Source organism: Peromyscus maniculatus, chromosome 9 (genome assembly GCF_049852395.1).
Source record: "Peromyscus maniculatus bairdii isolate BWxNUB_F1_BW_parent chromosome 9, HU_Pman_BW_mat_3.1, whole genome shotgun sequence".
In the NCBI taxonomy this organism is placed as follows: Eukaryota; Metazoa; Chordata; class Mammalia; order Rodentia; family Cricetidae; genus Peromyscus; species Peromyscus maniculatus.
The window spans coordinates 2,817,828-2,844,858 of NC_134860.1; the positions used below are offsets into that span (position 1 = coordinate 2,817,828).

Below are 27,031 nucleotides of genomic sequence, written 5' to 3' on the forward strand. Positions count from 1 at the left end.
AGAGTTCTAAAATTAGATTGTGGGGGTAGGTATCAAATTCTGTCAAGTGTATGAAGATGCCAGTGAGATATATGTTTTAAAAGAGTATACTTTACAATAAAGTAAAGATGTCATGATAAAAATATACAAAAAAATTAAAAGTAAATAAAATCATGTGGCAACTAGAATTGGTCCTATAGGCGACCATTTCCAACCTCTCTGGTCTAAGGCATTTGTAATAAAAATGCTTGTTTCGGTATTTTACTCTGAAATGTTAAGACACTGAAATGAAGGTCTGGAGAGAAAGATGGCTCAGAAGGTAGGAGCACTTGCTTCTCTGACAGAGGACCCTGATCTGGTTCCCAGTACTCTCAAGTTGCATCATAGTTGTCTGTAACTACAGCTCCAGAGGATGCCCTCTTTTGGCCTCTAAGAGCCCAGAGTATGCTCATGGTCCATACAGGCAAACATTCATATCCATAAAAAAAAATGATAATAATAAATATAACCATACCATAATAAGATGCCCCCAGGCAAGATTTCATAGGTAATAACCCTTACAGGGAGGGGTGGCCGTGGGGGCGTGGCTCCAGTTTTAAGAAATCTAACTGAAGCACCCTATATCTTGATTTACATGGGAAAATAATTTGCATGAGAAGAAAGGCCCCTGTTGGAGTGGCAGCCCTGTGCTAACTTCTAAATAGTTAGTTGACTAACTTTTATATGCAAACCTACTAGGGATTCAGAGAGAAGAGGCCTAACTTGCTAATTCAGACCCTGTGAGCCATGAGGACCCATCACCCTGAGTGCTCTGCTGCTGAACTTGGAGTGGATGATGTGTTTTCCACATCTAGTGAAGTTTTGAAGTGGCTGTAGCTCTTGGGAGCAGTGCCCTAGAGAGTTAACACGGAGGGTCTGGTTCCTCAGGACTTGGGCTATTTTTATTGCTAGAGTGGTAACCCTGACCATGCGCTCCTTACAGGCTTCCATACCTAGCAGAGCAGCTGTTCCGATGGACAGTCCGAACTCTGAAATTCTGGTGCAGATGGTAAACACAGCACAATCTCCAACTCATCTCCAATCCATTTCCATGAAATCTGCTGTTATCAGTCCTTCTCCTTTTATCCCTGCATTGAACCCATCTGTCTGTTTAAAAATGGCCCAACACAGAAAGCTCCACCTTTTAGCTCATAATTTAGTGCAAAGACATGATGCGGATTTCCATCTCCTGCTGGGCTACCTGCTCGCCTGCCTGTGAGCCCTCCCTTATGAATCTGGTGATTACCCTCAAACTGCATCATTCAGGTCTCTGAATGCCAACCAGAGACGTGTATATGCATAAGGAATCTCATCCCAAATTTACTCAGATCCTTGGAGAAGGGAGTTGCTTCACCCTAAAGGCTCTTCCCACAGAGTTTTGTATGCTGGGTACATCTCATCATGCAGGTTTCCACTCAGGGCTCTCCCTGGCCACCTCAAAACTAAGAGGCATCACCCTCACCACATACCCATCCATGCATGTTTGTGAACGTGAGTGCTTTTCTTCTCTTTGCCACTGACAACCACAGTTTATCTCTTGGGCTGTTTTCTAAAGAGGATTGTCCTTCCTTCCCTCCCCCTCCATGCATTTTTCCTTCCTTCCCTCCTTCCTTCACCTGCCTCCTTCCCGTCCCTGTAATACCTAGGGATTCTCCATCGCCAGCACAAAGGGAAGCTCTCCCTTGGCACCAGTATTCTTCGGGGTAGAAGAGAGATTGAGTGGCAGGATCCTTGCCTAGACAGGTGTGCCCTCAGCCTCTGAGCTCATTGCTACGTCAGCTAGCATTCTCCCCGTTCCTTCCACACCGCCTTTTGTAGGACATGCTCATAAGGCACTGGGCACCACTAGGAACGAAATGTATGTATGAAATGTATATCTACTGAGAGGTTTAATGGTGGTGCTAATTTTCACCTCCTGTTTCTGTCTCACCACTACTGGCATTTGGAACCAGATCATTCTTTGTTCTGGGTCAGTGGGTAACTTTTGGATGCTTGATATCATTTTTGCCCTTCACTTAGGAAATGCCAGTGGTAACAACTCTCTCTTCTGTCTCTCTGTCTCTCTCTGTCTCTCATATTGTGTTTGTGTTTGTGTGTGTGTGTGTGTGTGTGTGTGTGTGTGTGTGTGTGTGCACATGTATGTGAGTTTGGATGGCATATGAACATATATATTTGTTTGTGGGGCCAGAGGTCAAACTTGGATATCATTCCTCAGACACCACCAACCTTGTTCTCTTGTGACAGGGTCTCCCAGTGGTCTGAATCTAGCTATCAGGATGACATGGCTGTTCAGGGAGCCCTAGGGCTCCCCCTGTCCCTGTTTTCTCAGAAGCTGGCATTACTTGCTCATGCTAACCACATCTGGCTTTTTTATATGGGTTCTAGAGATCAAACTCATTTCCTCACACTTTACTCACTGAGCGAGCTCCCTACTTCCAATATGCATTTCATTTTTTTTTTAAAGATAAAAACACTTCCTGTGCTGGGATTTCCCAAACCAGAGGTTTACCCATGACAGGCTTGACCCTGAATTCCTGAGATGCTAGTTAACTCACTGTGAGATTCCACCAAAGGAATGAGGGCAAGTTGGAAGTTTGCTTGTAAGGTTTTGGAAACATTATTCACACAACTCTAATGAGGGCCCATATTACACACTACACTTAGTTTAAATAGCACTTACCTGACAATAGCTAATGGTTAATGATGCTAATCAATCACTTTCCTAATTAGCTGTTTAAAATGAAATCTTCCCCTTCATTACACTGCCTTGAATTATGCAAATGAGACCACATAACCCACATTTTCAAATTTTCCTTGTGAGTGGATCTAATGCAATCCATGTCCCTTGCTAAGGAGTAAGCTGGAGGGTCAGGACCTCATTCCAGTCTACTAAAATCGTTGAACTTTACAGGTTAAAGGCAGTAAATTTGGGATGTCATACCTCAATAAAATTATTGTTAAAAAAAGTTGCAATGTAATAAATTAATGCTTTAATGTCTAGGTTTTTATCATGATTACATTAGCTACTAGTCTAATATTCATATCAGATACTAGGACTTCAGTGAAGACATAACTTTGGGTTTATAGATGTCATTAGGATGGGACAGAAAATGATTTTTCTATCCTTAAAATATTCACATCATTTGGGATGGTATTAAGACAGTGTGGACTCAAATTTTGCCAAGGAGAATCTCTGAGTTTTAGTTGCATACAGTGGCTCTTTTACCTGGCCAGCAGATTCTATACTCCTGTAAAGCAAGTGACAATGAAGCCCATATTCCTTGCATAACTTATTCAGACAGCATCTCCCACATATGTACCACATATCAGCCCTAAAAAGGTAACTGGGAGAGTTCTTGCTTACGGGGAGTTCACAAGTATTTAAGAAGTCAAATGGAACACAATTGGGACCAACTTTAGATTGTGATGTGTTAAAATATATATTCCAGAGCAACTGATAATAATGCTGAATTAATTATTTTAAAAATTCAGAAGTCTGAGCTGGAGAGACTGACCATCGGGCAAACTGATTGCTCTGCAAGTGTGAGCACTAGAGTTTTGTCTTCAGAATCTCTGAAGAAGTTGTGTGGGGATAGTGGATACAGGGAATCTCTGGAGTGAGCTGATTAGTGAACAAGACAAAACACCAAGTCCAGGCTCAACAAAAGAGCCTACCTCAGTACATACATACAGTAGAGTGACCAAAGAAGGTATCTGTGGTCGCTTGAATGTAGTTGGCCCCCATAAGCTCATAGGGAGTGGCACTATTAGGAGGTGTGGCTTTGTAGGAGTACATATGGCCTTATTGGGGGAAGTGTGTCACTGTGGGGGTGGGCTTTGAGGCCTCCTATGCTCCAGTTGTGTCCAGTGACACAGTTCACTTCCTGTTGCCTATAGGATCAAGATGTAGAACTCTCAGCTCCTTCTCTAGCACATGTCTGTCTATATGCCACCATGTCCCGCCATGATGATAATGGACTAAACCTCTGAAACTATAAGCCAGCCCTAATTAAATGTTTCCCTTAATAAGAGTAGTCATGGTGTCTCTTCACAGCAATAGAAATCCTATCAAAAACAGAATCTTACATCAATCCCAGGCTCCACAGGGGTACATACATGTACCTGGGCACACGCCCCAGCCCAGCACAGACACATGCAAAACCCTTTTTTTCAGAAATCTGAACAGAAGCTGAGGTTATATGTTTTGTATTTGTCAGAGTCTAGCAGGTGAATAGGAAGGCAGATCAAATAATTCAAGAAGTCCCCAGTAGGCCCAGCCTTTCACCATCTGATGTTTCAAGCCGCCCCCCACCATGCATATTTTATCCTTTAAGGTCATTTCTACCCCTGTATGACAGAGTCAGTACTGTAGAGAAAGGCTGGTCTCCCCTACTGAGAGCCCTGTGGAGAATTACCACCACAGTCTAGATAATTAATGGATCCTGAGTTGGCAAATAAATAAGTTAGGGCAGAGCAGATTTCTATGATCTCAATTCATTTATAATATTTCACTGAGGTCTGTCTACCATGTCTAAATTCTCAGCTGGCTGTGGTTTAGGACAAGAAAGGAAAAAGCACACAGTCCTCGGCCTCTAGAAACTATTATACAGCAGTTTAATTCACTAGCCCTATTCAGACATGGCTTTAAAATGTTTGTTTATTATTGTGATATGTGTGCATGTGTTCCAGGGATTGAACTAGGGTCATAAGGCTGGATGGTGTGCTCTTACCTGCTGAGCTGTATCTCTTGCCTTAGATGCTGCTATTAATATAAAAATCACTGCTATTTCATGCACTGGGTGAGGAGGGAGGGAACGTCAATACAGAACCAGTTATTATTCATGGATAGGTCAAGTGCCTGGCAAAAGCAGGATCCTGTCTTATGTGCTGAATGAATGAATGAGTGAGTGTATGAATGAATGAAACTGAAGGTGAAAGTGCGACACTCCTACACATCCTGGCACTTTTACATTTCTCCATATCTAGGTATTTCCCTCTTTGTTCTCTTACGTTATCCCCAAAGTGAGAATAAGATAGGGATCTAATAATCTCAACTCTGTCTTAGACCTCTACTGACCCATGACCATGAACTGAGCAAGGTACAAGATGAGCAGCAAATTCAAGCTGACCTTACATTCCAAGGTTTGTATTTCTAATCCTAACAGTAAAATGGATTAGCGTCTTGACACACACAGGGGTTTTCAAAGCTCTAGAGAGACGGGGTAGACCCTGTCATGTCTCCTATTGCCCTGGGAAAGCAATTAAGTAAACGAGGCACACCGCGGGCAGCTGGAGAGTTGGCAGAGTCCTCAAGAGGAGGCTGGGAAGCACTGTCAGAGCTCCAGAAGATGGATGGAGCCTGCTTATACACTGAGGCTGATGCACAAATGGAAGCTTGCCCACTCCAACTGGCCTTTCTTCAAAGGTGTCATTGACAGATGAGTATCTAAATGTTTTTGTTTTAAAAAGAAAACAAGTAAAAGCGAGGATAAAAACCTCTTTCTACCCCCAAACTAGCACACACAGCTAATGAACATGAACATAGCAGGTCAGGCTGTGCAAGGAACAGCCTTTTCAAGGGGGTCTTTAGGAACTATTTGCAAAGTTGTACACCTTCTCTTCCAGATAAGTTTCAACTGCACACAAGGATTTCATTGGGACCCCAAATTCCTGCTGGTCGGCTGTGTCCCATCTGCTGCTGGAGGCCTGCTAATGGGGACCAAGCCTGCTCACAAGTTCATCTTCATCTGCCAAAACAAGACTGCCTCTCTAACTAAAAAGGCCCCTTCAATTTCATAGCGGTAAACAGTATCTGACTAATTTGAGAAAATACAGAGCGGAATGTTACAGGGCCTCATCACCCAGTGATTGACATCAGAGTTGAGACAAAGTCCACAGAAGCAGGGGGTGTGCTGAAGACGTTGTTCTGCTGTGGGAGACAGAAAGGTCCCCCTGAGGTCACTGCCATCATGGGGCCGCAGCCACAGCAGTCTTCAAGATCAAAACCAAATGAGGCTGTTTTATTTCACGTCTCTCAAACACAGTTGGGAAAGGAAGGTCAGTAGTCACCAACTTTAGAAGGTCCAAACTAAATACGGTTTCCCCAGATGACTCTGTTTCTTGGCTTTGCTCTGTAATTATCTGCTAAACATGAGGACCAGCTGATACACACTTAGAAACAACAAATTGGAGATGCCTTTCCTATCCCTTCAAGGTGAGCCAAACTGTGACCTGCCCATGGTCTCTGGCCAGCTATGTAACTCAGTAATAGACCAGCAAACCATTTGCAAAGTATGCGTTCCCTGTTAGCTTAGATAGACAGCTTCAAGCCAAGGCCATATTCATTTATAAAATAGTAGACATTTGCTCACATTTGAGCATGCCTTTTAGACTTGGACAGAGGTAGCTGGGATAGGGCACTTTAGAAAAGACCTGGAGTGCTCTTTGTGATCACAGACTAAGAGACCCACAGGAAGGATTTTAAAGAGAAATTTTGAACCAGATAGGCTACTTTGGCCTGACTGTGTCTTGGACAGCTGTTGTCTATGACCCCAACCCCCAGGAGATAATGTGCCTCCATAATTAGCTGCCTGGAACAGCCCAGAGGTAAGCAAGTCCGACCTCCTTTAAGCAAAAATAAATCTTATTGAGTTAAGTGCTCCTGTCTCGTACTTTCCTCAAGGAACATGAGGCATTAAGTGACAGTATTTGAAGACAGCAGCCATGAATCCTTAGAGCCCATATCTGCTGGCTGATTAATTGTAGGTCTGCCTAGTTCAAGATAAGCTGCAGGTCAAATACATAAGACTGTCTTCCTTGTCATATCCAATAACCCAAGGATAACCGGAGTGGCTATTCCCTGATCGTTCAGCCCCTGCTAATATAATTATGATGCACAGGCCCTGTCAGAAAGTGGGAGGGGAAGGCAGTGCTTCCCAGCCAAAGAGCAAGCACTCCAGTCAGGTCTGCTCCTCTGTTCCCTTTGGTCCTCTTTCCACAAATTATCACAGCATGCAGAGACACAGGCCTCGATGTTCAAAGTCACTCTGAAGTACAACTTCATGAGGGAGGCCGCCCGAAAACAAATGACTCCCTTTGGTGAACAGTTCAGATCGGGAGAGTGCTTGGCACATATCACCTATCCATCAACTGATGGATCCAGAAATAATGTATTAGGAATGGACTACGTGCCAGGCAGGCTCTCAAGCCTCTATAGGGGAACTATAGCAGATTCCAGCCCTTCAGTACAAATGCCACTAACAAAAGCTTCCAGCCAGCCACAGGTGATTTACTTAGTATGAAGGAGGCAACATAGAGCTGAAGAAGAAATGGTTCAGTTTTTCTCTTTTTGAAACCCACCTTTAGGAGCATGAGTGTGCTAGACAAAATAGAAGCATATCATGCTGGTCGACCAAAATCATCGTTTACCTGCCACCACGGGAGATTTCCGTTCATCTAGGAGCTGGATGGAAGTGCTTGCTGTCACCACGGTGCTTCTGTTGACTGTTCCTATAGAAAGAGAACTCACCACAGTGAAACATGAAGAGTTCTGAGGTCAACAGGTAGAGAACAACCATACTGGCCCACGGCCATTAGTCTGTAAAGTGTGCTGGGACTCTGTTCCCAGAGTCGAGAATGCTCTAGGATGTGAACACTCAGCCATTGATTCTGGAAGCAACGTGATGAGTTGTTGCCGCCCGCTCTGGGGAGAATCCAGTTCTTCATATTGAAACCATTGGCTACCATGCAGACCACAGGCTTTGTAACCCGTGGGTATTCACGGAGATGTTTATTCGTGTCTGTGGTCTCATTTATGTTACCACTGTAAATAAGGCCACATGAAAGCAAACTCTGACGTTATAGTAAGTTGACTGCTATAATTCTGATTGTTATATAAATTTTAACTGGTTTGTAAACTTCAAATTTTAAAAACAGTTTTTCTAAACAAAAACACTCTAAGTAGGGAGATAACTAGAATGAATACTTTAAACTCTATTAATGTGATAACAATAGAGTGCAAGCTTTGGCTTCCTATCAGTAAAAACAGTTCTAATATCCATTAACTCCAAATTATGAGCACGGATTCTGAATACCCAGTTCATCTGGTGCCTGCCTCTGAGAAAGGAACTCAATGAATGTGAGTTGAATGAAATTCATTGAATTGGAAACCAGGCAAGGCAAACCAAAACTGGAATAAACTCATGACTAAGCAATTAAGAATATTCTCTTAGTCCAAGTCCAATAGACCAGGTTGTCCCTAAGCAGTCAACACAAGGAGTTTCTCCATAGTGGCAGGTACCTGGTGCTTTTATAGATTTCCCTTGAATCTAAAAGAAATCCAAGTGAAAAGGAGCCAGGAAATCTTCTAAGATTGAACATTATTCACAATTTTACCACAAATGAAGTTAATTTCTTTCATTATACAATCAGATTAAATGTTCAGTAAAAACCTGTTTCCAAAACCAATACGAAGACAGTTTTAATTAATCAGAATTGTTTTTTCCCCCAAGCATAATTATTCTAGAAAAACACAAAGGATGACAAAGTTACGTGGTTAAAAAAAAGAGGGTCATCATACCCATATGAGCACACAAGAAAAACAATTTAGGGATACTAGAGTCTGCCACAGTGCAAGTCTCCATATCTAGCCTAGATGACTCCTAGCAGACTCAGAAAGTCAGCAAGCTAAGTATTGTTTTCTGCTTTATGGGACTAAGATAAAGGAAGGTAAAATGAGATTCATAGGTTTGGGGCAGAAATAAAGAGTTCATGTGTCTTGGTTGACATGCCCAGCAAAAAAAAAAAAAATTCTGTCCCAGAGAACCTGGGAGCATATATGAGAAACAATGCATGTGCAAGTATCCAGCTCAGAGGCATATAAGGAACAGAGCATATTCAGAATCATCACACTAGAAAAGAACCTACCAGCTAGGTTACTGCATACCCTTATGAAAATCCCATCACTGAGATTCCACCTTTCCTCGAGTCTCTCCATTATTGAAGGACTCTTATATATGATATGTCCCCCATAAGACTTATGCTTGTCACTAGGTTCTCATGTGAGGGTATTGTTTGAGAATTTTAGAACCCTGAAGAGGTGAAACTTTGCTGGAGGAAGGGGTCACTTGGTGGAACAGGGTTGCAACTGATGGTCTGGCCCCACTTCCTATTTATTGTTGCTTCCTGGCTATGAATGGAATTTGAGCATCTGGCTCCCACTTCTCTGCTTTCCCTGCCATAATGCAGAGAGTCTCCTCAATCGTGAGCCTGCCATTCCTTACAGTGTTCTATTGGGTATTTCATTGCAGAACAAGAAGAGTAACTTCTTGTCGGTGCTTCCCACAGTGCCCATCCACATCAGACTTCTGCCATCATGTCTTCTGTAAATGTCAGAGGCATTCCATCTGTAAACACTGACATTCACAAGAATAAGACATCACCGAGCCTTCTAGATGCAGGCGACCCAAGCATTGTGGAAATTTTGTCGAGGTTGGGCTAGGAATGTTTGCAAGAGGTTGACATAATATAGGCCCTAATATAAGTACAACAACTGAGAGAGCTTTCCATAGCAGTCCAATGAGACTGGCTCTCATTCTCTGAAGCTTCTAGAATGTTCCATATATAGCTTTCTACAGACAGAATACTGGAAGTTCTAAAGCACAAGATGACAAAAATCCAGGGGTAACTGAAGTGTTCAATGTGTCTTCCATCTAACACTGGTTAACATAAGCCAACACTTGGATTTTAGTGTATGTGAGAGGTGGGTAACTTTAATTTTTTTTCACAATTTAAAACTATAAAAATTATTAGTTCTATGAATCTTATTGGTTGCCGCAGCAAGTGAGTGAAGAGTATATAAGTATACAAAGCCTTGGTCCTGCTGGGTGTGCGAGTACACACCTATAATCCTAGCTCTTGGGAAGCTGAGGCAGGAGAACTGATTGCCATTAAGTTTGAGCTATTCTGGGCTACATTGTGAGTACCAAGTTAGCCAGGGAAAACAAGATCTTATCTAAGACAGAGAGAGAGAGAGAGAGAGAGAGAGAGAGAGAGAGAGAGAGAGAGAGAGAGAGAGAGAGAGAATATTGTCTATGCCAGAAGGGGTGCAAATTACAGAAGTTTCTAGCAAAGGATGCCTGAACCTTCTTTTACATGGAGATTGAAAACAAATTGACTGAGAAGTTTGTCCTCAAGTTCCATAGGATGCAAAATGTCAACCATTTCCCTTAAAATGCCCTTTGCACCATTTGGCTAAGACACACCTGTATTGCATTGGAGGCTGTCTCCTGAGTGGAACAAGTCACTGGCTCAGACTTGGTCCAGTGTTCTGCATTGGCTCTGAAGATTGAACTCGGCTCCCCTGAGGATTCAGGCAAAGCCCCACAATGACCAGGCCAGCAGAGTGAAACAGGAAGAGCCTTGCCTCACCTGTGCTGAAGGGGATGGAGTAGACGAAGCTCCCTGGAATCTGTTCAGCAGCTCGTCGGTACCAGAGAGGGAAATGATCTGCATTAAAGATGTTTTCTTTGTCTCCAGCCTTCAGAAAGTCCCTGAAAATGGATGAGAAAAGTGCTGTGCATCAAGGTCAAGATGCACACAGTAGATCCAAGAGCCTTTGTCAGGAGGGACCACGGTCGTTTTGGAGAAGTCCAACTTGCCCTCCACAGCCCAATGGAGACCCAAGTCAACACTTTACTCAATAGCTACCTTGTAGAGTCTGGTAGTCAGATTCTGAGAACACATCTCCACTGTATTAGGGAAACTACTGGGAAGGTGTAAGGGAGGAAAAAGTGGCCCCTATAAGGATGTTCAGGTTCTTCTTTGCCTATGTTCCTTCTCTCTAGGCATACAGGATGGCTCCTGGGCCCTCTGTGGTTCCCTCTTCTTTCTTGATCTCCCTGTCCCTTGCCCATGGCATTTCTTTCTAAGGAGAACGCCATCTATATGCATTCTCTTTCCCACTGCATCCTCTCAAAGTCAAAAATCACTCTTTTTATTTAAAAAAAGTTATTTTTAGTAGATGACTAATGTGTAGAGCTTATGGAGTACAATATAATTTTTTAAAATCTGTGCATCTATTATAGGAAGAGTCAGTTTGTAATTGCCATATCTGTCACCTCCCCAACTTAGCAGTGTGTGTGTGTGTGTGTGTGTGTGTGTGTGTGTGTGTACGCGCAATGTATACTTTAAGAATTTGTTGTTTACAAACTTCCAAAAAGCATCACAAAGTACACTGAAGAAATGGTCTCCATCTCTCCTGAATCTAGATACAAGACACACAAAAGTTCTTGTCTCACTCCAGTCTCTGAGCCACTTAGTCACACAGCCTTCTTGTTCTCTGGGTCTAATTTACACATTGTCACATCTCTTTTCCCAAAGCTCTGTGGACAGCATTTTGCTCAGCTTTATGCATCTCTCTAAAGAGCCCTAAATATATAGTCATCATGGTGACTAGTATTCCTTGTCAACTCACTACCTAGAGTGACTCTAGGCACAACTGTGAGTGATTGTTCAGATTAATGTTACCCTCTGAGAATGTCTCAGAGAAATTTTCTTGACTCTGTTAATTGATGTAGGAAGACCCATCTTAATTGTAGGCAGAACCACGCACTGGATGGGAGAATCCTAGACTATATAAAATGAGAAAGATGAGCTTAGCACTTGGGTGTATTCATGAATCCATTGCTCTCTCTGCTTTTGACTGGGAAGGAATGTGAACATTCTCTCAAGCCCTTACCACCATGCCTTCCCTGCCATGATGGACTGTAACTCGAAATTGTGAGGCAAATAACCCCTTTCTTGCTTTAACTGTTTTGCTCACAGCAGCTGGAAAAGAAATCAAGATAGCCCTCTTTATCTACAGCTTTGCTTTCTGTACATTGGAAGCTGGTAGTCAACCACGGTTGAAAAATATTACTTGGAAATGTACAGAAAAAAATTAACCTGTAGGTTTTAAATTGTGTGCCGCTTTGATGAAAATTCTTGAAGGATCATTTCATTCCACCAAGGACATGAGCACTCTTGGCTAGCACATCCCTGCTGCATACATTACCTGCCCATTGGTCATCTGATGTTTATCTGTGATTCACACTGACTGTAATGGCAGGCCCTGTGTAACCTGGTGGCCCCCAGCTATGGTACAACGCCTACACTCCTCAACCCACATCACCTCAGCACACAGCAGTAAATCATCTTAGCTCAGATCACCCTATGGAGAGCAAATAACACAGAAGACACTTTGAGAAATAACTGACATTCATATAACTTTATTATACTATACTGTTTTAATGGTTCTATTCATCATTAATTATTACGTTAACTGCCTACTATATTCCTAGCCCCAAATTTAAACTTTTTCATAGGTATGTATGAATGTAGAGGAAAGGCAGTATATAGGGATTGGAACTGTCTAGTTTCAGATTCCCACTAAGTGACTTGGGGCCTCTCTCCTAGGATAAGGGGACTACTGTCCTGAAGTCCCAATGAGTATCTGTTGACCTCAACTTCCTCCAGAGAGCACAGTCACTCTACAGTCTCTGGGGACTTTCCGCTGACAGATCACACCTGAAGAAAGGAAATGCCTCACTAGGCTACCATCTGCAAGCCTCTTTCAGGAAGAGAGGCCATGCAGGGGACAAAGTCTAAGTGTGGAACCAGCAATCCTGGATTTATAATGGCTCCATTTTCAGTCCATTGACCAAGAAGAGGACATGATTTACTTACTGGGCTCCAACTTGGTGGTTTCATGAACTTTAGCATTCAGTTCAGAAAATCAATCTTTAGTTTTAGGATGTGACTAGTCAGGATTCTTTTGATTCTCACCCAAAAAGCATATACCACTCCATTGAAAGAGAACCCATGATATGAGAGGCCACTCTCTAGTTTCTAATTCTGAAACTATTGTCCCTGCAACCATACCAGCAGGCCTCAATATTCTATAAAGACGGAAACACTGTTCTCCTCAATATCCTCAGGCCTAGACACTCAGCAAGCACTCCAAACATGTTTACTATCACAGGATAAACATGACCCCACACATGGATAAAAGCTCTACAAGCATTTGAAACAATTTTCTTTCTTTAAAATATTTCCCCAATTCCCTAAAATTCCCTCAGCGGTAGGTATGACTATCTTCCTTTGTAAATGACCAATTGTGTTAATATTGTCATAAAATTATGATGCTCCTAGGACTTACCACAGCAGACTTGCCACAGTTTTGGTATAGGTGCCTTGCATCTGCTTACTGGCCCTAACTAACAGCACTCCTTTCCAGAAATCTACCCCTGAACTTTAAAAAAAAAAAAAAAGATAAAATTGCCATCCTCTCATCCAGCACACCCTGTCAGTCAGTGAGCATCTGCTGTGGGTCTCATCAATGCCATGGGTTTGGTGCTCACCAAGGCAGGAATGACTGTTTAGGTGGCAGGGATCTGATCCTCACAATAACCAAAGGTGACGATAATCTGTGCTCTCCAGGTGATCAGAAAGGGGGCCGTGAGAAGCATGCATCAGGCAGTCCGATCCTGTCAACTGTGGGTCTGTTGTCTATTGTATATATGGCAGTCTGATACCATCAACTGTGGGTCGGTTGTCTATGGTATATGTCCACCTAACAACAAGGCTACCAGATTAGCAAGGTGCTACATTTTATCGTTGCTATTTGCTTGTTTGCTTACTTGTGTGTGTTGGGGGGGGATTCATCTATTCTTTGATGATTTCATACAGCATATTTTTTTATCATATCCTTTCCTGCCCCCCTCAACTTCTTCCAGCTACTACCCTCTCCTTACCCACACAACTTCATGTTCTTTCTCTCTTAAAAAGAAAATAAAAATGACATTAAAAACCATAAAGTCTGATTTATATTGGCCAACTACTCCTGAGCATGTGGCCTATCCTGTAGTAGGGTTGATAGATCTGGTGTCACTCCATTGAAGAAAATTGATATTCTCTCTCTCTCTCTCTCTCTCTCTCTCTCTCTCTCTCTCTCTCTCTCTCTCTCTCTCTCTGGCTCTCATTTATGAATATGTTCATGGCTAGGGGTAAGACTTTATATCCACTTCCACTCCACATCTTTTTGACTCACTGGTTAACGGGGTCCCACAGGCCCCGCTAAACACGAGAGGATGGTGCCAATGCTATTTGTTACTCTCCACAACTTGACGGTAAGACAGACCCTATTGCTAAAGACACCATACAGTTGTCACAGCACAGAGCATGAAGAAACCTGGCCACACTCAACTGGAAGCTTCACTCCTAATGGCGAGCATTCATAGTGCTAGAAGGTGCTGCACATGCTACCAGAACGAAAAGGTTATCATTAATCTCACAGTTCTGAACCCTGCGAGCTAGACTAAGGACCTGTCTATGAGATCTGCCCACTGGTGCAATAATGGCATGAATGTCTGGGGAGTGAGCAACCACTTTGTATTGGATTGAAGGCCCACTCCATGGGATGGAACCCATACTCAACACTGTTAATGAGGCCAAGAACCTGAGACTAGGTGGGCCATGGGCCCAGAGGAAAACCTATTACTATTATTGTTCACTTGTTTTAATATCAGTACTAGCAACAGCACAGTCTGCTTCTCTAAGAAACAGGAAATGTATTTCTGCCTTGCTCGCTCTCTGGCCCCTCCCTAGAGAAGACAATGTGTAGCTCAATACTTCTCATCCTTCCTGGCAACCTGCTTTCTAGAAAAGGCCTTGTTTGAGGGTAAACAGCTAAGGGGAGCTTTAAAAAGTCAAACTTCAATGAAAGCTAACCTCCAAAATGATAGACCTGAGCTTCTAGTAAAGAGAAAGACATTGAAAAGGTACCCAAAGCCAATCTTGCCAAATGTATAGAAACTGACCCATCTACCACTTGCCAGACTTGGCAGGCGCCAGGGTCCCATCCAACAGGAAGGAACACTGAACTGGACCTCGAGGAGCATGTCCCTTCTGAGACCCCAAGGCTCAGCCCCTCTCAAACTCATGACCACTACGTGGATTCCTCACTGTCCTTAAAGGTCTGGTGTGTAAGGTTTGCTGGGAACCTCTGAACTCAGTCAGTTATTAAACACATCCGACTTTGCTGAATCTTAGGTCCCATTTGTCCCTGACCTAACAATGCCCCTGATCAGAGAAAAGAGACAGAGAAAACACATTAACGGACTATGGACCCGTGTGGGTGAAACACCCATCTGGTGACTGAGGGCTGGGAGCTCATGATGTGTTGGGACTAAGCATGATTGAATAAGCAGCTGGTAGCTAGATGTGGCTACTGTTGGTCTCTGTTCCCTGAGGTCTCTTGGAACTACATGGAGACAATGACAATCCTGGTGCCTTCAGAGAGCCCACCTCTGGGTGAGAGGCTCTGTGTCCTCTCAAGCTGTGCATGGAGGCAAAGAGGTTTACTGAAACATAAACAAATCGGGAGCAGACCTGAGACCCTGGCAGTAATTCCTGGGAAGAGCTTCAGGACATCTGAGTCAGGAGCCCGGCACGTCCTTTCCTCCAGCTGCTCCCAGGCAGCTGCATCATCTCCCAAGTTAAGTCCTAATGACTCACCAGGCAGAAGAGGACTCCAGGACAGCGGACAGAAGCCAACGACTTTGAGGAACAAAGGGTTGTGGAGGGGCCAACTGACATGTGAACATGTGCACTGGGGCCCCCGTAGTAGAAGAGAGAGGAAGTTTCTCGGCAGACCTTGATTGGCCTGAACCTCAAGAAATGAAGTAAGCCCCCTTTGGATCTCCACTTTGAGGCATTCCCTGGCCCTGCAGAGGGGGCCTCCTACTTACTGATTGGTGAGCTGTTCGGCCCCCACGAACAGGTTGATTCTTGAGAGGCCCGTGCGAGTGCCGAGGAAGGCGACCTCTACACCCTTGTCAGAATTCCTGAAACAGAACAGCAGACGTCAGGGAGTGCTTCGAGACAGTAAGCAGATAATGGCTTTTACATTTCAAGACTCGCAGAATGTTTGACAAAAACGGCAGCTTTGAAGCCTGAACTTTAAAAGTCACCAGGGAACCCCCGCAGGTGAACATGTACACATCCACACATGCGCCAGGGCCGGACGACTCTTATCCCCAACACAGCTTGCATAAAGAGACTTTTAGGAAGGCGAAGGACTCCCCTGCCCACAAATACAGAAGGGGGTGATGGGGTTGTGGGGTGGCGGGGAATGCACTTCCAACCATAGACACTTCTCATCTCAAGGTTCTTGGTACAAGCCTAGAGAGAGCAGCCTGAGACTCAGGGGGGAGATGGGAAGATGTCCACAGGGTGTCTTTTTACTGTGAGGCTACCAAGTGTATTTCTGGTCTGAGGAACGTCAGTTGGGTCTTCCCTGTGGAAGGAAAGGAGTGGAGCCATTGAGCCAACTTTGTAGTATCCCACAGCCTGGAATTCTACACAGCTGAATAAGGATTTATAGCTCTGATCTGAGCACAGACCTTATTCTCAAAACCATTCCCAAAGAGATGAGTGAAATAATGTTTATGAACTACTCCCCAGAAGGACTTGGTGGCAGTGCCATTGGGAAGTTCTGGAAACTACAGAAAGGTGAGAAGGATGTACGTAGTTGGTGAAAGGAAATTGCCGGAGGCAGAGCTTTAGGAGAAATATTGTCCCTACTTCCACCCCTATTTATCATGAAGTGAAGGGTTCTCCCCGGCCACACGCTCTTGCCACCATAATGCTCTGCACAAGTCCCTGGGCCCAGGTGACCATGAACTGAACTCATTGAGACTGTGAGCCAAAATAAGTCCTCCTCATTTTGCTTGCTTCTGTCAGGCACTCAAGCTAAAGTGAGGAGAACGTCGGTGCATTCAAAGGGCTCCTTCCACACCCTGAGAGAGTGCCAGGCATAGAAACTCCAGCGACTGTCTTTGTCAAGGACACTCATCACAATGGTGTTTCATCCCCCAGAGCAGATCTAGTGTCTGAACATGCTCTTTGGGAGATTTCAACAAGCAATTCTGCTTTGAGAAAAGGAGAGGTCCTTTTCCATAAACACAGTTTTCCCAACATGCAACTTAGGAATACAATTCTTGTGCTGTTTCTGTCTTAGATGCTAGTAGCAACATGTTCCAAAGCACTGTCCCTGTCATTTTCAATATAAGGTTTTTTATTTCTTCAGCTTTGACAGTAGACAAGGTGGCCAGTACACCAGTACCACCTTTAAGTATGTAAGGGGAATGAATAAAAACCAACACGATGCATTTAGCTCTCTTGGTAGCCTACACCAAATTGGAAGGTTATCCAATCAGTTGCAGATGTGGACAGCAGGATAAGCTACCATTTAAGGAATCTGTAGCATGTGTGAGGAATGAGTCAGCAATCTTTGCTCCAAATTCAGAATTTCATAGGACACTAAAAGAAACACTTACGTATTTGTGAGAGAAAGAAACGCTAGGGCAAACTTTGATTCTTTCCCAAGCTTGTAGGGATCTATATGATCTATGCAGGTAAGAGGGCAGCCCAAGGAGTAATGGCATGACGGTCTCTCCATGGAACCCCAGCCTCACACTAGACTGTACACCTCAAGTTTTCCCTGGTGAGACCCCAGCCCCAGTGTCTGAAAAGGCTCTGGCCATGTGTGGCTAGTCTGCTCCTCCTCCTCCTCCTCTTCTATTCTGGAAAAGAACTCTATCTTCCCAATGCTCATTGTGCTAATCTGGGAATGGAAGCAGGAGCCTCAGCCTCTCTTGGCTCACACACCAACCCCCAGCATGTCCTGGTGTAGAGGTGGAGGATCTCAAGCGTTGGAGCAAACCATATGTGGGCATCATCTGTTTGTGCCCACTGGCCTGGTACATATGGTAGATACCTGGGTATCACAGAGCCTGGGCTGCTGTTCTTACCCCATTTTATATACAGCAATAGAGAGCTTGATTTTATAAAAACAAAAGCAAATCTGTTTGACCTATTCCTTTCTTAAAAGCCTTCAATGATTTTCCAAGATTCTTAATATAAAATCCAAAATCTTGAGGGCAGGGGATACAGCTCAATGGTAGAACATTTGCCTAACATGTGCCACACACTAGATTCAATCCCTGCTACTGCAACAACAACAACAATAATAGTGGTAAAGTAAAAAAAGAAATTCCAAAATCTCTACTCGGACCCTCAAGGTCCAGAGCTCCCCAGGCTGCTTCAGCCTCCTGTCATTGCCTGATACCACTCCCTCCCTGCCCCCCACATTTCTGTAACAACCTCTAATTCTTCAAATGTGTTTTCTCAGCTAGTGGCTCTAGGTCTTGCCAGTCCATCTTCCTGAAGTTCCCCTTGCCCCCATCTACCGTAGGCCTCGTCATAGTCTACCTGTCTTCTTGTCTTCACTACAGTTAACACAAGTATAAATGACTTCATATACCATAGAAGCCAGGAGAACGACCACTGTGTCTTCTGTCCGGGTGATCTCTGCTATGCCATTGCCTGGCGAGTACACACAGAACATATACACTTCTTGAATGAATGAAGAATTAATGAATGAATGGCAATGAGAGAATGAACCATAGATGTAATGGAAGGGAAGGCAAAAGCAAAGGAAGAAACTAATGAAGAATAGGAACCCAAAGAGAACTGGATATACTGTACCACTTAAGGGTCTAGGGAGGGTGGATAGTGAAAAATAATACAATAACAAGCTGCTAACACAGTGCTGGCCCTGGTTTTTGACATCAACTATTCTTGATTTCCCCCACCTGCACCCCCTCCTCCACTTCAGATAGAAAACCACAGAGCAGTAACTGACACCCCACTGAAAAGAGTCACCCCTCTCCCCAGCCTCCTTACACCCTGGTCTGGCCTCCTCCCAAGTTCACGCCAGCCTGTGAAGGGGGAGGGGCTGTGGCAAGGCAGGGAGCTCCTCCCACCAACCCCCCCTTCGGAAGTGTCACCCTACCTCCACGGACCGAATTTCATGTAATGTTAAAACTCAAACAAATTCCATGTCAAGTCCAGGAGCCTGCCATCCAAGCTCATGCCGCTACACTGCTCTAGCTCTTTGCGGTTTGGAGCTTAGGGGAAAATTAAAAAACTTTAACACCAGGCTCCTAAAACAGTTTAGTTCCTTAAACCATAACCATATTTTGGAGCTTGTGCGGAAATGTCCACAAAGGCGGACACATGCAGCCACTTACTCGGATTTGTTGAGGGCCAGGCTGGTCCAATAGGCTTCGATAGGGGCGCTCACCACAGCATCAAAAAGGACTTCTTGGATCAGTTCTTTGTCACCTATTAGGAGGGACAGAGGACAAGAAGGCTCTGGCTAGACTCCAAGGAAAGGCACCATTGAGGTTCATGGGCTGGTTTGTGGGGTCAGCAGGCTATGTTCTTATACAGGGTATTGCTTTATGAGTTAACTTCCCACTGGCTCAAAATATGAAACAGCCTGATACCTGATACACTAGTAATCGCACTGGGCCCCAAGCAATGGGACGAGACAGTAGTCAGCAGAAAGGCTTGGGTGTCCCACACTTCAGTTTTCTGCTCTCTTCTCCCGGCTCACAGTTCATGCCAGGGCCAGCATGCTGAGTGCTAATTTTGAAGATGGGGAGCCAGAACCCCTGGAATAGCTGCCTCTGGCCCTTCCTACAGCTGTCACTTGTTCAGTGCTCTGCATTCAGAAGGGGACGAGAATTATGGGAACTCATAGCATGTGATTTCTTCCATTGAAGACTTTCTCTCATTTTAATGGGGGATAGCTGTCCCTATCCAAAAGGCTACTGGGCACAGTGCTATAGAAGAGGCTAAATGGTAGGAGATTATGAGTCTAAGAGAGGCTTCTTAGAGGCAGGCCAGTATTCCATTTATGAGAGAGTACAAAGGATAAAAAGTAAACACTATAAACAATTTCACACATTGTCAGAAAGATGCTGAAAAAGTTCAGATGTGATTATACAGCAGAATCCTGTGGATAAGGCAAACAAACTCAATCAAGATAAATGATCCACACAAATAAACTTCATAAGTATGAAGAGTAAATGGGAGCTATACATAGATCTATACATTATACTGTTGTATGTAGTAATTCATATAATATAACATCCTGAGGGTCTCTTAACTTAAATGTCTGATCCCAAAATATCTTTCAGACTTTGGGGATTTTATAATATTTGGAATACATACTGAGATATGGAGTATGACATGGGTGTAAACACAAAATTCATTTTTTTCTCATATACCTCAAATATAAAATCTGCATATAATTGCAAACAACATTTTAAGGTGATTTCGTCCATAAAACAAGTGAATTTTCTGCCTGTTGTAGTGTTACTAGTATTGCTTAAACATTTTTCAGATTAGGGATTCTAGAGTTTGGGATGAGGAATGGTAAATTCTGTATACACCCTTAATATGCAAGGTAATGAAAAGAATGCCATACACTGTTCATGGAAACCCACTTAAACAGTAACAATCTGAGCAAGACACATGAGAATGATGACTGAATATACAGTCATTCTTTCCGGGGTTGGGGGGGGGGCAGGGATACACAAAGCCTTCAGTACTAACTCTGATGTTTCTTCCTTAATGAGCACCTGAAGCAAACATCACAACATATTAAGAAGCTAAGGGGTGACTAACAAAAGCTGAACTTGGAGCTGGCCAGGTGACTCGGCAGTTAAGACCACTCACTGCTTTCACGAAGGCTCTGAGTTTAATTCTGAGCACCCACCCATACGGTGGCTCACAACCATCTGTAATTCCAGTTTTAGGGGATCCAATTCTCTCTTCTGGTCTCTGTGGGCACCAGACACTCAGGTGGTGCATGTAGGTATGCATGTAGGCAAAACACCCATACACATAAAAAATGATTTAAACAAAATCTTAATTTAAAAATACATTTTCATAGTATCTCTATGCTTGAGATATGTTTTTTGATATAGTAATTAGCAAGTTCAAAGAAATGAAAAACTGGGTTCATCTGCTGCCCATCTGATCCTTTTCCTACCAGAGGATAACCCCAAAAGCAGATCCAGCCCATGAAACTGTCAGTGCGTGGCTGGAGAGTCTCCACACACCTCTGCTGGAACTGCTTTGGTTATTCTGTAAGACACCACATGCCAAGCAGGTTTCTCATCATTGATAAGTGATGCCCACTGAAGTGGGAGCAGGTACTATGCTTCTTTTTGGTGAATCCCTCTGTTCATGTTGCAGCTACTTAAACTACCGTGTCACGGGGAGGGTCTGCTCAGGCCTTAGGGGAGCATCCAGAGCTCCTGTCTTTCAGGAGGTAGGGCTTCTACCCCTGGGCCATGGTCACCAGTCATTTAGTTCTCACAGAGCATTTGCAAGGGCCATTGGTAGGAACAGAATAAGAGGCATCAGATGCTGGGGGCACTGCCCACTCTTGGAGGACCAGGAGACCGAGGTATTTGCATGGGGTAATTCTTGGGCCAGCCCCAGTTCCTTATTTGTAGAAGGAGGCTAGAATAGGAGAGATGTGCAATCTCTGTCCACCTTCATCATCTCCATCTTACCCAGCTGTTTAACTAGATGGTCTGGGAGTGCAGATCCAATGTGGTTAAGAATACTGTGGTTATAACTTACATTATTTCTCATGTTTTCCTATAGGAAGAGACATGGCTAGGTATGACGGACAATGTGTAAAAAGGCAAAGGTTGCTCTTGAAACCTGAGGCTCCTTAATGGCTTTGCAGCGCCTGTCCCTCCCCACAACCACAGGCATACTTTGAGAGTACACTCACATTGAAGTAGAGGCTCTTTGCCTTTGAGGTAGAGCTTAATAGCTTCCAGTTGAGACAGATGGCGGTGCTCTGGGTGCAGGTCAGTGTTGCAGTAGGACCTAAGAATGTGACAGGGCCCCAAAGGAGAACATATAAATATCCACAGCATCTTCCCACTTTGCATTTGAACCAGGAAAACTGGGTAAGAGGGCAACAAATCCTGAAGCTGCTGAAGGACTTTCAGAGTCTTACCATTCATCTGCCAAGGACACATCAGGATGTTCTAAGTCATGTAGGCCTGGAAGCCAAGGACAAAGCATTATTAAGTATCACTCTTTCTTCTCCTCTTCCTCCTGTAGACCTCAAATATTCTAGGATGTTGTGAGGGAGCGGGTTCACAGTAGATAACTCCAAAGGGATATGCTGGAGAACAAGGATTCTGGACACATGTAAAGAGTCATCCAGATCATGCTCTCACGCTGCTGTGGCCAGCACCACCATATTACTTTGGTGTTCATCCCAGAGAAATCTCAGCCTTATGAAAATGAAGGGCATATCTAATGGGATGGCCAGGGAGACAGATTCTGGAGCTCCATGGAGTCTGAACTGAGAACTGGGATAGGCCATTTAACTCCTTACCTGACACATAGTTATGAGGATGATATTATGGGTTGAAATATATGAGATTGTTAATACTCAATTATTTTCAGCCAGCAAAGAAGGCTAGTAGTTGTTAAAGGATTCTAAGTGAAAGTGAGTTATCTGTCTAGAAAAGTAGTTAGTAGAGTTGAGGCTGGCATTGGAAGTTTCATAGAAAACTCCAGACTTCCTTATATATGCTATTGTTTTGATATGGTTTGTCTTCCAAGGGTCTGTGTGAGTGTATGTGTGTGTGTGTGTGTGTGTGTGTGTGTGTGTTGGGAACTTGAACCCTGATAAGACAGCATTGAGAGGGTAGGAACTTTTAAGAGCGGGATTTAATGGAAAGTGATTAGGTAATGGGGTTACTACGCCCTGAAGAGATTAATGCAGTGCTCACAGAAATGGGTCTCTTGCTTCCTCATTTGTATGAGAGGTCCTCTTCTACACAGTAATATTCCTTTCCACCTTTCTGTGTTGTGTTGCTGCCAGAAAGCCAACTGAATGTGGCCACCCAATCTTGAACTTCATTCCTCTAATATCATAGCTAAATAAATGTTTTAGAGGATACTTCACCTCCAGCATTTTGAAACAGCAACACTAATGAGATAAGACACTCTGCAGAGCCAGCCTCTGCCTCTGATTTCAGTGGGTCATCTGCACCCAGCATTTCCTAATATGCATAGGTACTGTTAGAACGTTTGTAATGTTTCAGGAAGTCAGTTTCTCAAATGACTCACTGTACTCCAATCCTCGCCAAATGCAAATGTCAAAAATACTAGACGTACAACATAATATTGTTTAGTTCTATAGGAAGTAAGGTGTTGAACACTAGTTTATCTATCAGCTTTCCTGTAAGGAAGCTGAGACTAATAACATGTACCCAATTGATTCAATAATCACTGTATACAGCTATATAAAAGAAGCAACGTGTCAAAGGAGGTTTTGAAGAGACACAGTATTAGTAGGAAGACCAGCTCAGGCTTCAAACTTCAACACTGTTTTAGGGGAACTGGGGACTGAACCCTGGATGTGGTGCCTGCAAGGCCAATGCTCTACCCCTGAGCTAAACCCTCAGCCCTGACCTCTTACAGTTCTGAGTAAACCTTGCTGTTCATCACCTTGGTAGCAGCAGGCATTGGCAAAGTATGTGGAAAACCCAGTCATCTTGCAGAGGAGACTTCCTAGCTACAGAACTCCTGGAATATGGGTGCCATCCTCAAAGAACTTTCCATTCCAGGAACAGAAGAGAGCTATGATCAGACCACAGCTCTCACAGATGAGAACTTTTGGCTAGCAACCTCAGGGAAATCATCTTTCCTGGGTTCTTTTGCTCAGGGAGCTGACAGGGCTGAGTCCTTTTATTTACAGAGGACCCACAGGGAGAGGAAGATCTGATCTCATTTGTGTGGATAACCAGACGCCCCCTCCCCCTGCACTCTGCTAAGTATTCAAACTAATTTCTTGCTTAGTTCTGAAATTCTCTCAAGTGATGGCTCAGCCTAACAGCTGTGGAACACACAGGAAGGAGGTAGTCACCAGAAATATGGTCCAAAAGACTGCAAGACAACTGTGTGCAGGAGGAAAGCCAGAGAGGAGAGAGAGAGCAAAAAACAGACAATGGAGGGAAGGAGGGCTAGAAGGAGGGAGGAGGGGGAGGGAGGGAGGGAGGTAGATAGACAGGCAGACAGATAGAGACAGAGGGAAAGCAAGGGAGAGATGGGCTAAAGGGACAGACACAAGAGAGGCAAACGGTCCACTAAAGACCTCCTCCTGCCCTGACCATGAATCATTTTCTCTGTTTCATCTCAAATGGCTTGAGCATGAATTTTATTGCTTCAGGATTACTGATGCCCTCAAAGTTATACATAGCCCATAGGACTAGAAAGTTCTAGAAATTGAAACATGGCTTCTAAGAATACATCCTGTAGAGTATATCTTGTCCAGACCACAAGGTTGAACCATATTCTCTTATGCATCCTTGAGAAAAGAGACCATATGTTTGGCTCTTGGATGGGTATATCCTTGTTTCTGTCCAGTACTCAATGGACGCCTCTACTCTACCTTCTGTTCCATCTGACATCGTGGCTCCTTGTCAGCTAAAACCCAGTGCCTGGGAAACACTGCAAGGTCAATCAGCAGATGGACCTGACCCAAAGACCACGTTAAGTAAGTACCTTACTCAAAATCATTTATAGAAAAAGAGCCATTTAAACACCACACTCACCCAATTCCAAATGCTCACAGTACTGGAGGTAGTACCTGCTTAGGATTTGTGGCTTGTTGGGGATGTAAAGGACAATTTCTGTGACAGCAGCTTCATACTTTACAGATTGGGGATGACTAAAGTTTACGGGAGTCACTGTGCACCTGCACTTTATAAAGATTGAAGATCTTAGAGCTACAAGATCCTACTTCCGCTTCCCAACCTCTGTCAATCTCTTCAGTGGTCACATTTCCATTGGGCAAAGGATAACACAAAACCAATGAGATGGGTGCCTCAACTATGCTGACAGCAAAGACTTCCGGATCTTTCTGTGCATTGCTTCTCCTTAGATTTGTGTTTTTACATTCATTCAGTTCTTCCTCTAGCATTGAGTATATGAGAATCAAGGTGGTATGAGGTTCCCACAACTTTGCCTCCACAACTTTATGGGTAAAAGAATACAATAAAACCAGCCACTGGCAGGGGTTCCCACCGTTAAGGAACCCACACAAAACTGGCAGGAAAAGAAGCATGAAGTGGGCAATGGTTTGACTCAAGTGCCCAAATTACTAGCCCGCGGCTTGAAAGGCTCACACGCTCTTCCGTTCTCTCAGCGCCGGCTCAGGGCCTTCCTCCCCACACCCAAGGAAAAGCCAGCCCAAGTTTGTGCCTTACCTTCTTCGATGGTTACATTCCCTCGGAAGAAGTACTTCCCATGGCCCCTGGAGAGCGCCACACCTAAACTGTGCAGAGAAACAAAGCAAACCTTGAAGTCCAGGGCAGTGACTGGAATAGACTTGTGGGCGAGCAGTTTTTTAAATTTTATTTTCCATTTTCACATTTCCATTTCATGTTCTGTAAACAATTTTTCCAACAGTTTACTTTCAAAAACCTCACTGATTATAGTGGGTGTTGGTTTTTCTTAGGCCCAAGCAGCTGCTTCAAAGTCATTTCTGATTGGAAATGCCAGCGGCAATTGGCTGCTGTTGTGTTTGCAAGATTTGTGGCCAACGGCTTGCCCCTCCAGAAAGCCTTCCCCTGAATGTCCTCCCAAGGCCACACACCCTGCTCCCTGCTACCACCTTACACACCTCTGCTCTGAACTAGGCAGAGACTCCCAGACCCCAGAAAAATGGATCCCTTCTCAAGAGCAAACCCAAAAAATGCCAGCAACATTCAAGTGCAGCAGCATGGCCATATGGCTGCCTTGTTAGCCTGGTCGGTCCACTCCCTGGTCTAACAGCTTTCCCACATTCTTATTGGCTTGATTTAAATGCCTTTCTGTTTTGCCGTAAAGTAAGAGACTGCTTCTCTAAAAACAGTCCCTTCATTTGGCAAAGCCATTTAGTGGCTCATGTGTTCCTTGACTCCTCCTGGTTCCAAGTTGCATCTGGTCACATTCCTTGGCAATGGGTGACAATGATGCTAGAGTTTACTTTTCAGACTCATATATACTGGTTAACGCTTCCTTGACTTTGAAAGACACCAGCTCAAGAGCATGAAGCAACCCTACTAAAAGAAGCTGTTGCTGTTGTTTTCTACAAATCACATAACAACATGGAGTTAACAGTAGCAGGCCACTTTAGAATACTCCATACACATCCGAAAGCGGACCACGAGACAAAGTCATATTTGTAGAACTATAAGAGAGAGACGACACAGAAGGACACTCAGAAGAGTTGAAACAGAAGCACAAGGTGGGGATGAAATGCCATCCGCAGGAGGATTACAAGGTCATGAAAATAAAAGGTCAGAAATAGGTCTTAGGAGGTAGCAAGTGAGATGGTATAGGGAACCTGGTGACCCTCTGAACTGGTCTCCTCCACCCTCGGTGGGAGCCCCGAAGATTTTGTGTTGGGAGTGGGATGTGAAGCTGTGGCAAATGGATGGGCTGTTTGGGGTAGGCCTGAACCATCTTCCCCCTTCTAGAACAAAGACAAAGAGCAGCCTGGGCAAAGCCCCTTCCTCACTCTTTCCAGCCTTTGGGCAGGGTGTTTGTTATCCTCAGATGATGAGCTCTGAGAGGCCAGCAGGTTGGGTACAAACACACTGAGAGGTCTGATGAAATGTCCATGATTATGGTCAGCTCTACCTGAAAGGAGTACCCTTGATGTCTGTATAATAGTAGTCATTTGTCATCACCAAAACCCGTTTCTAGATCGGGGGAAAAAGTCATAGAGAAAAGAAAACAGGGTTAGTCTGCTAGATGACGTTTTTTCAGAAATCAATAAAAACAAATGGATACATTACGATCTGGTTAATACTACTACTACTACATGAATCTTGTTTGAGATAAGTAAAGACAAGAGAGAAATGAGCTCGACGAAAGATATTTATTCCAAAGAGAACCTTCAGAGCTAATTTTTCACACTGGTTTGTTTTAATGAAGTGCAAGAATGTTTGAGAAAAAGGTACCCCTTTGTCCACGGTCTTCTTCACCTCCATGGAGAACTTCCCTGTCTTCCGGTTCACCATGGCATTTCGTAGCTGGA

At 44.0% G+C, this 27,031-nt stretch overlaps 1 protein-coding gene across 5 annotated transcripts in view; it reads right to left on the reverse strand.

Annotated features, from left to right (window-relative positions):
• Positions 1-27,031, reverse strand: part of Cacna2d3 (calcium voltage-gated channel auxiliary subunit alpha2delta 3) — an 854,380-nt gene that overhangs the window by 138,010 nt on the left and 689,339 nt on the right. For all 5 annotated transcript variants that reach the window (XM_076544133.1, XM_076544132.1, XM_076544131.1 and 2 more), the window contains 9 exons: positions 26,955-27,026; positions 26,632-26,693; positions 25,215-25,282; positions 21,947-21,992; positions 21,716-21,813; positions 19,149-19,242; positions 15,804-15,899; positions 10,447-10,568; positions 7,447-7,527 (listed from right to left, as the gene is read on the reverse strand). In XM_076544133.1, coding sequence (XP_076400248.1) covers positions 7,447-7,527; positions 10,447-10,568; positions 15,804-15,899; positions 19,149-19,242; positions 21,716-21,813; positions 21,947-21,992; positions 25,215-25,282; positions 26,632-26,693; positions 26,955-27,026 — 739 coding nt within the window. The remainder of the gene's footprint in view (positions 1-7,446; positions 7,528-10,446; positions 10,569-15,803; positions 15,900-19,148; positions 19,243-21,715; positions 21,814-21,946; positions 21,993-25,214; positions 25,283-26,631; positions 26,694-26,954; positions 27,027-27,031) is intronic.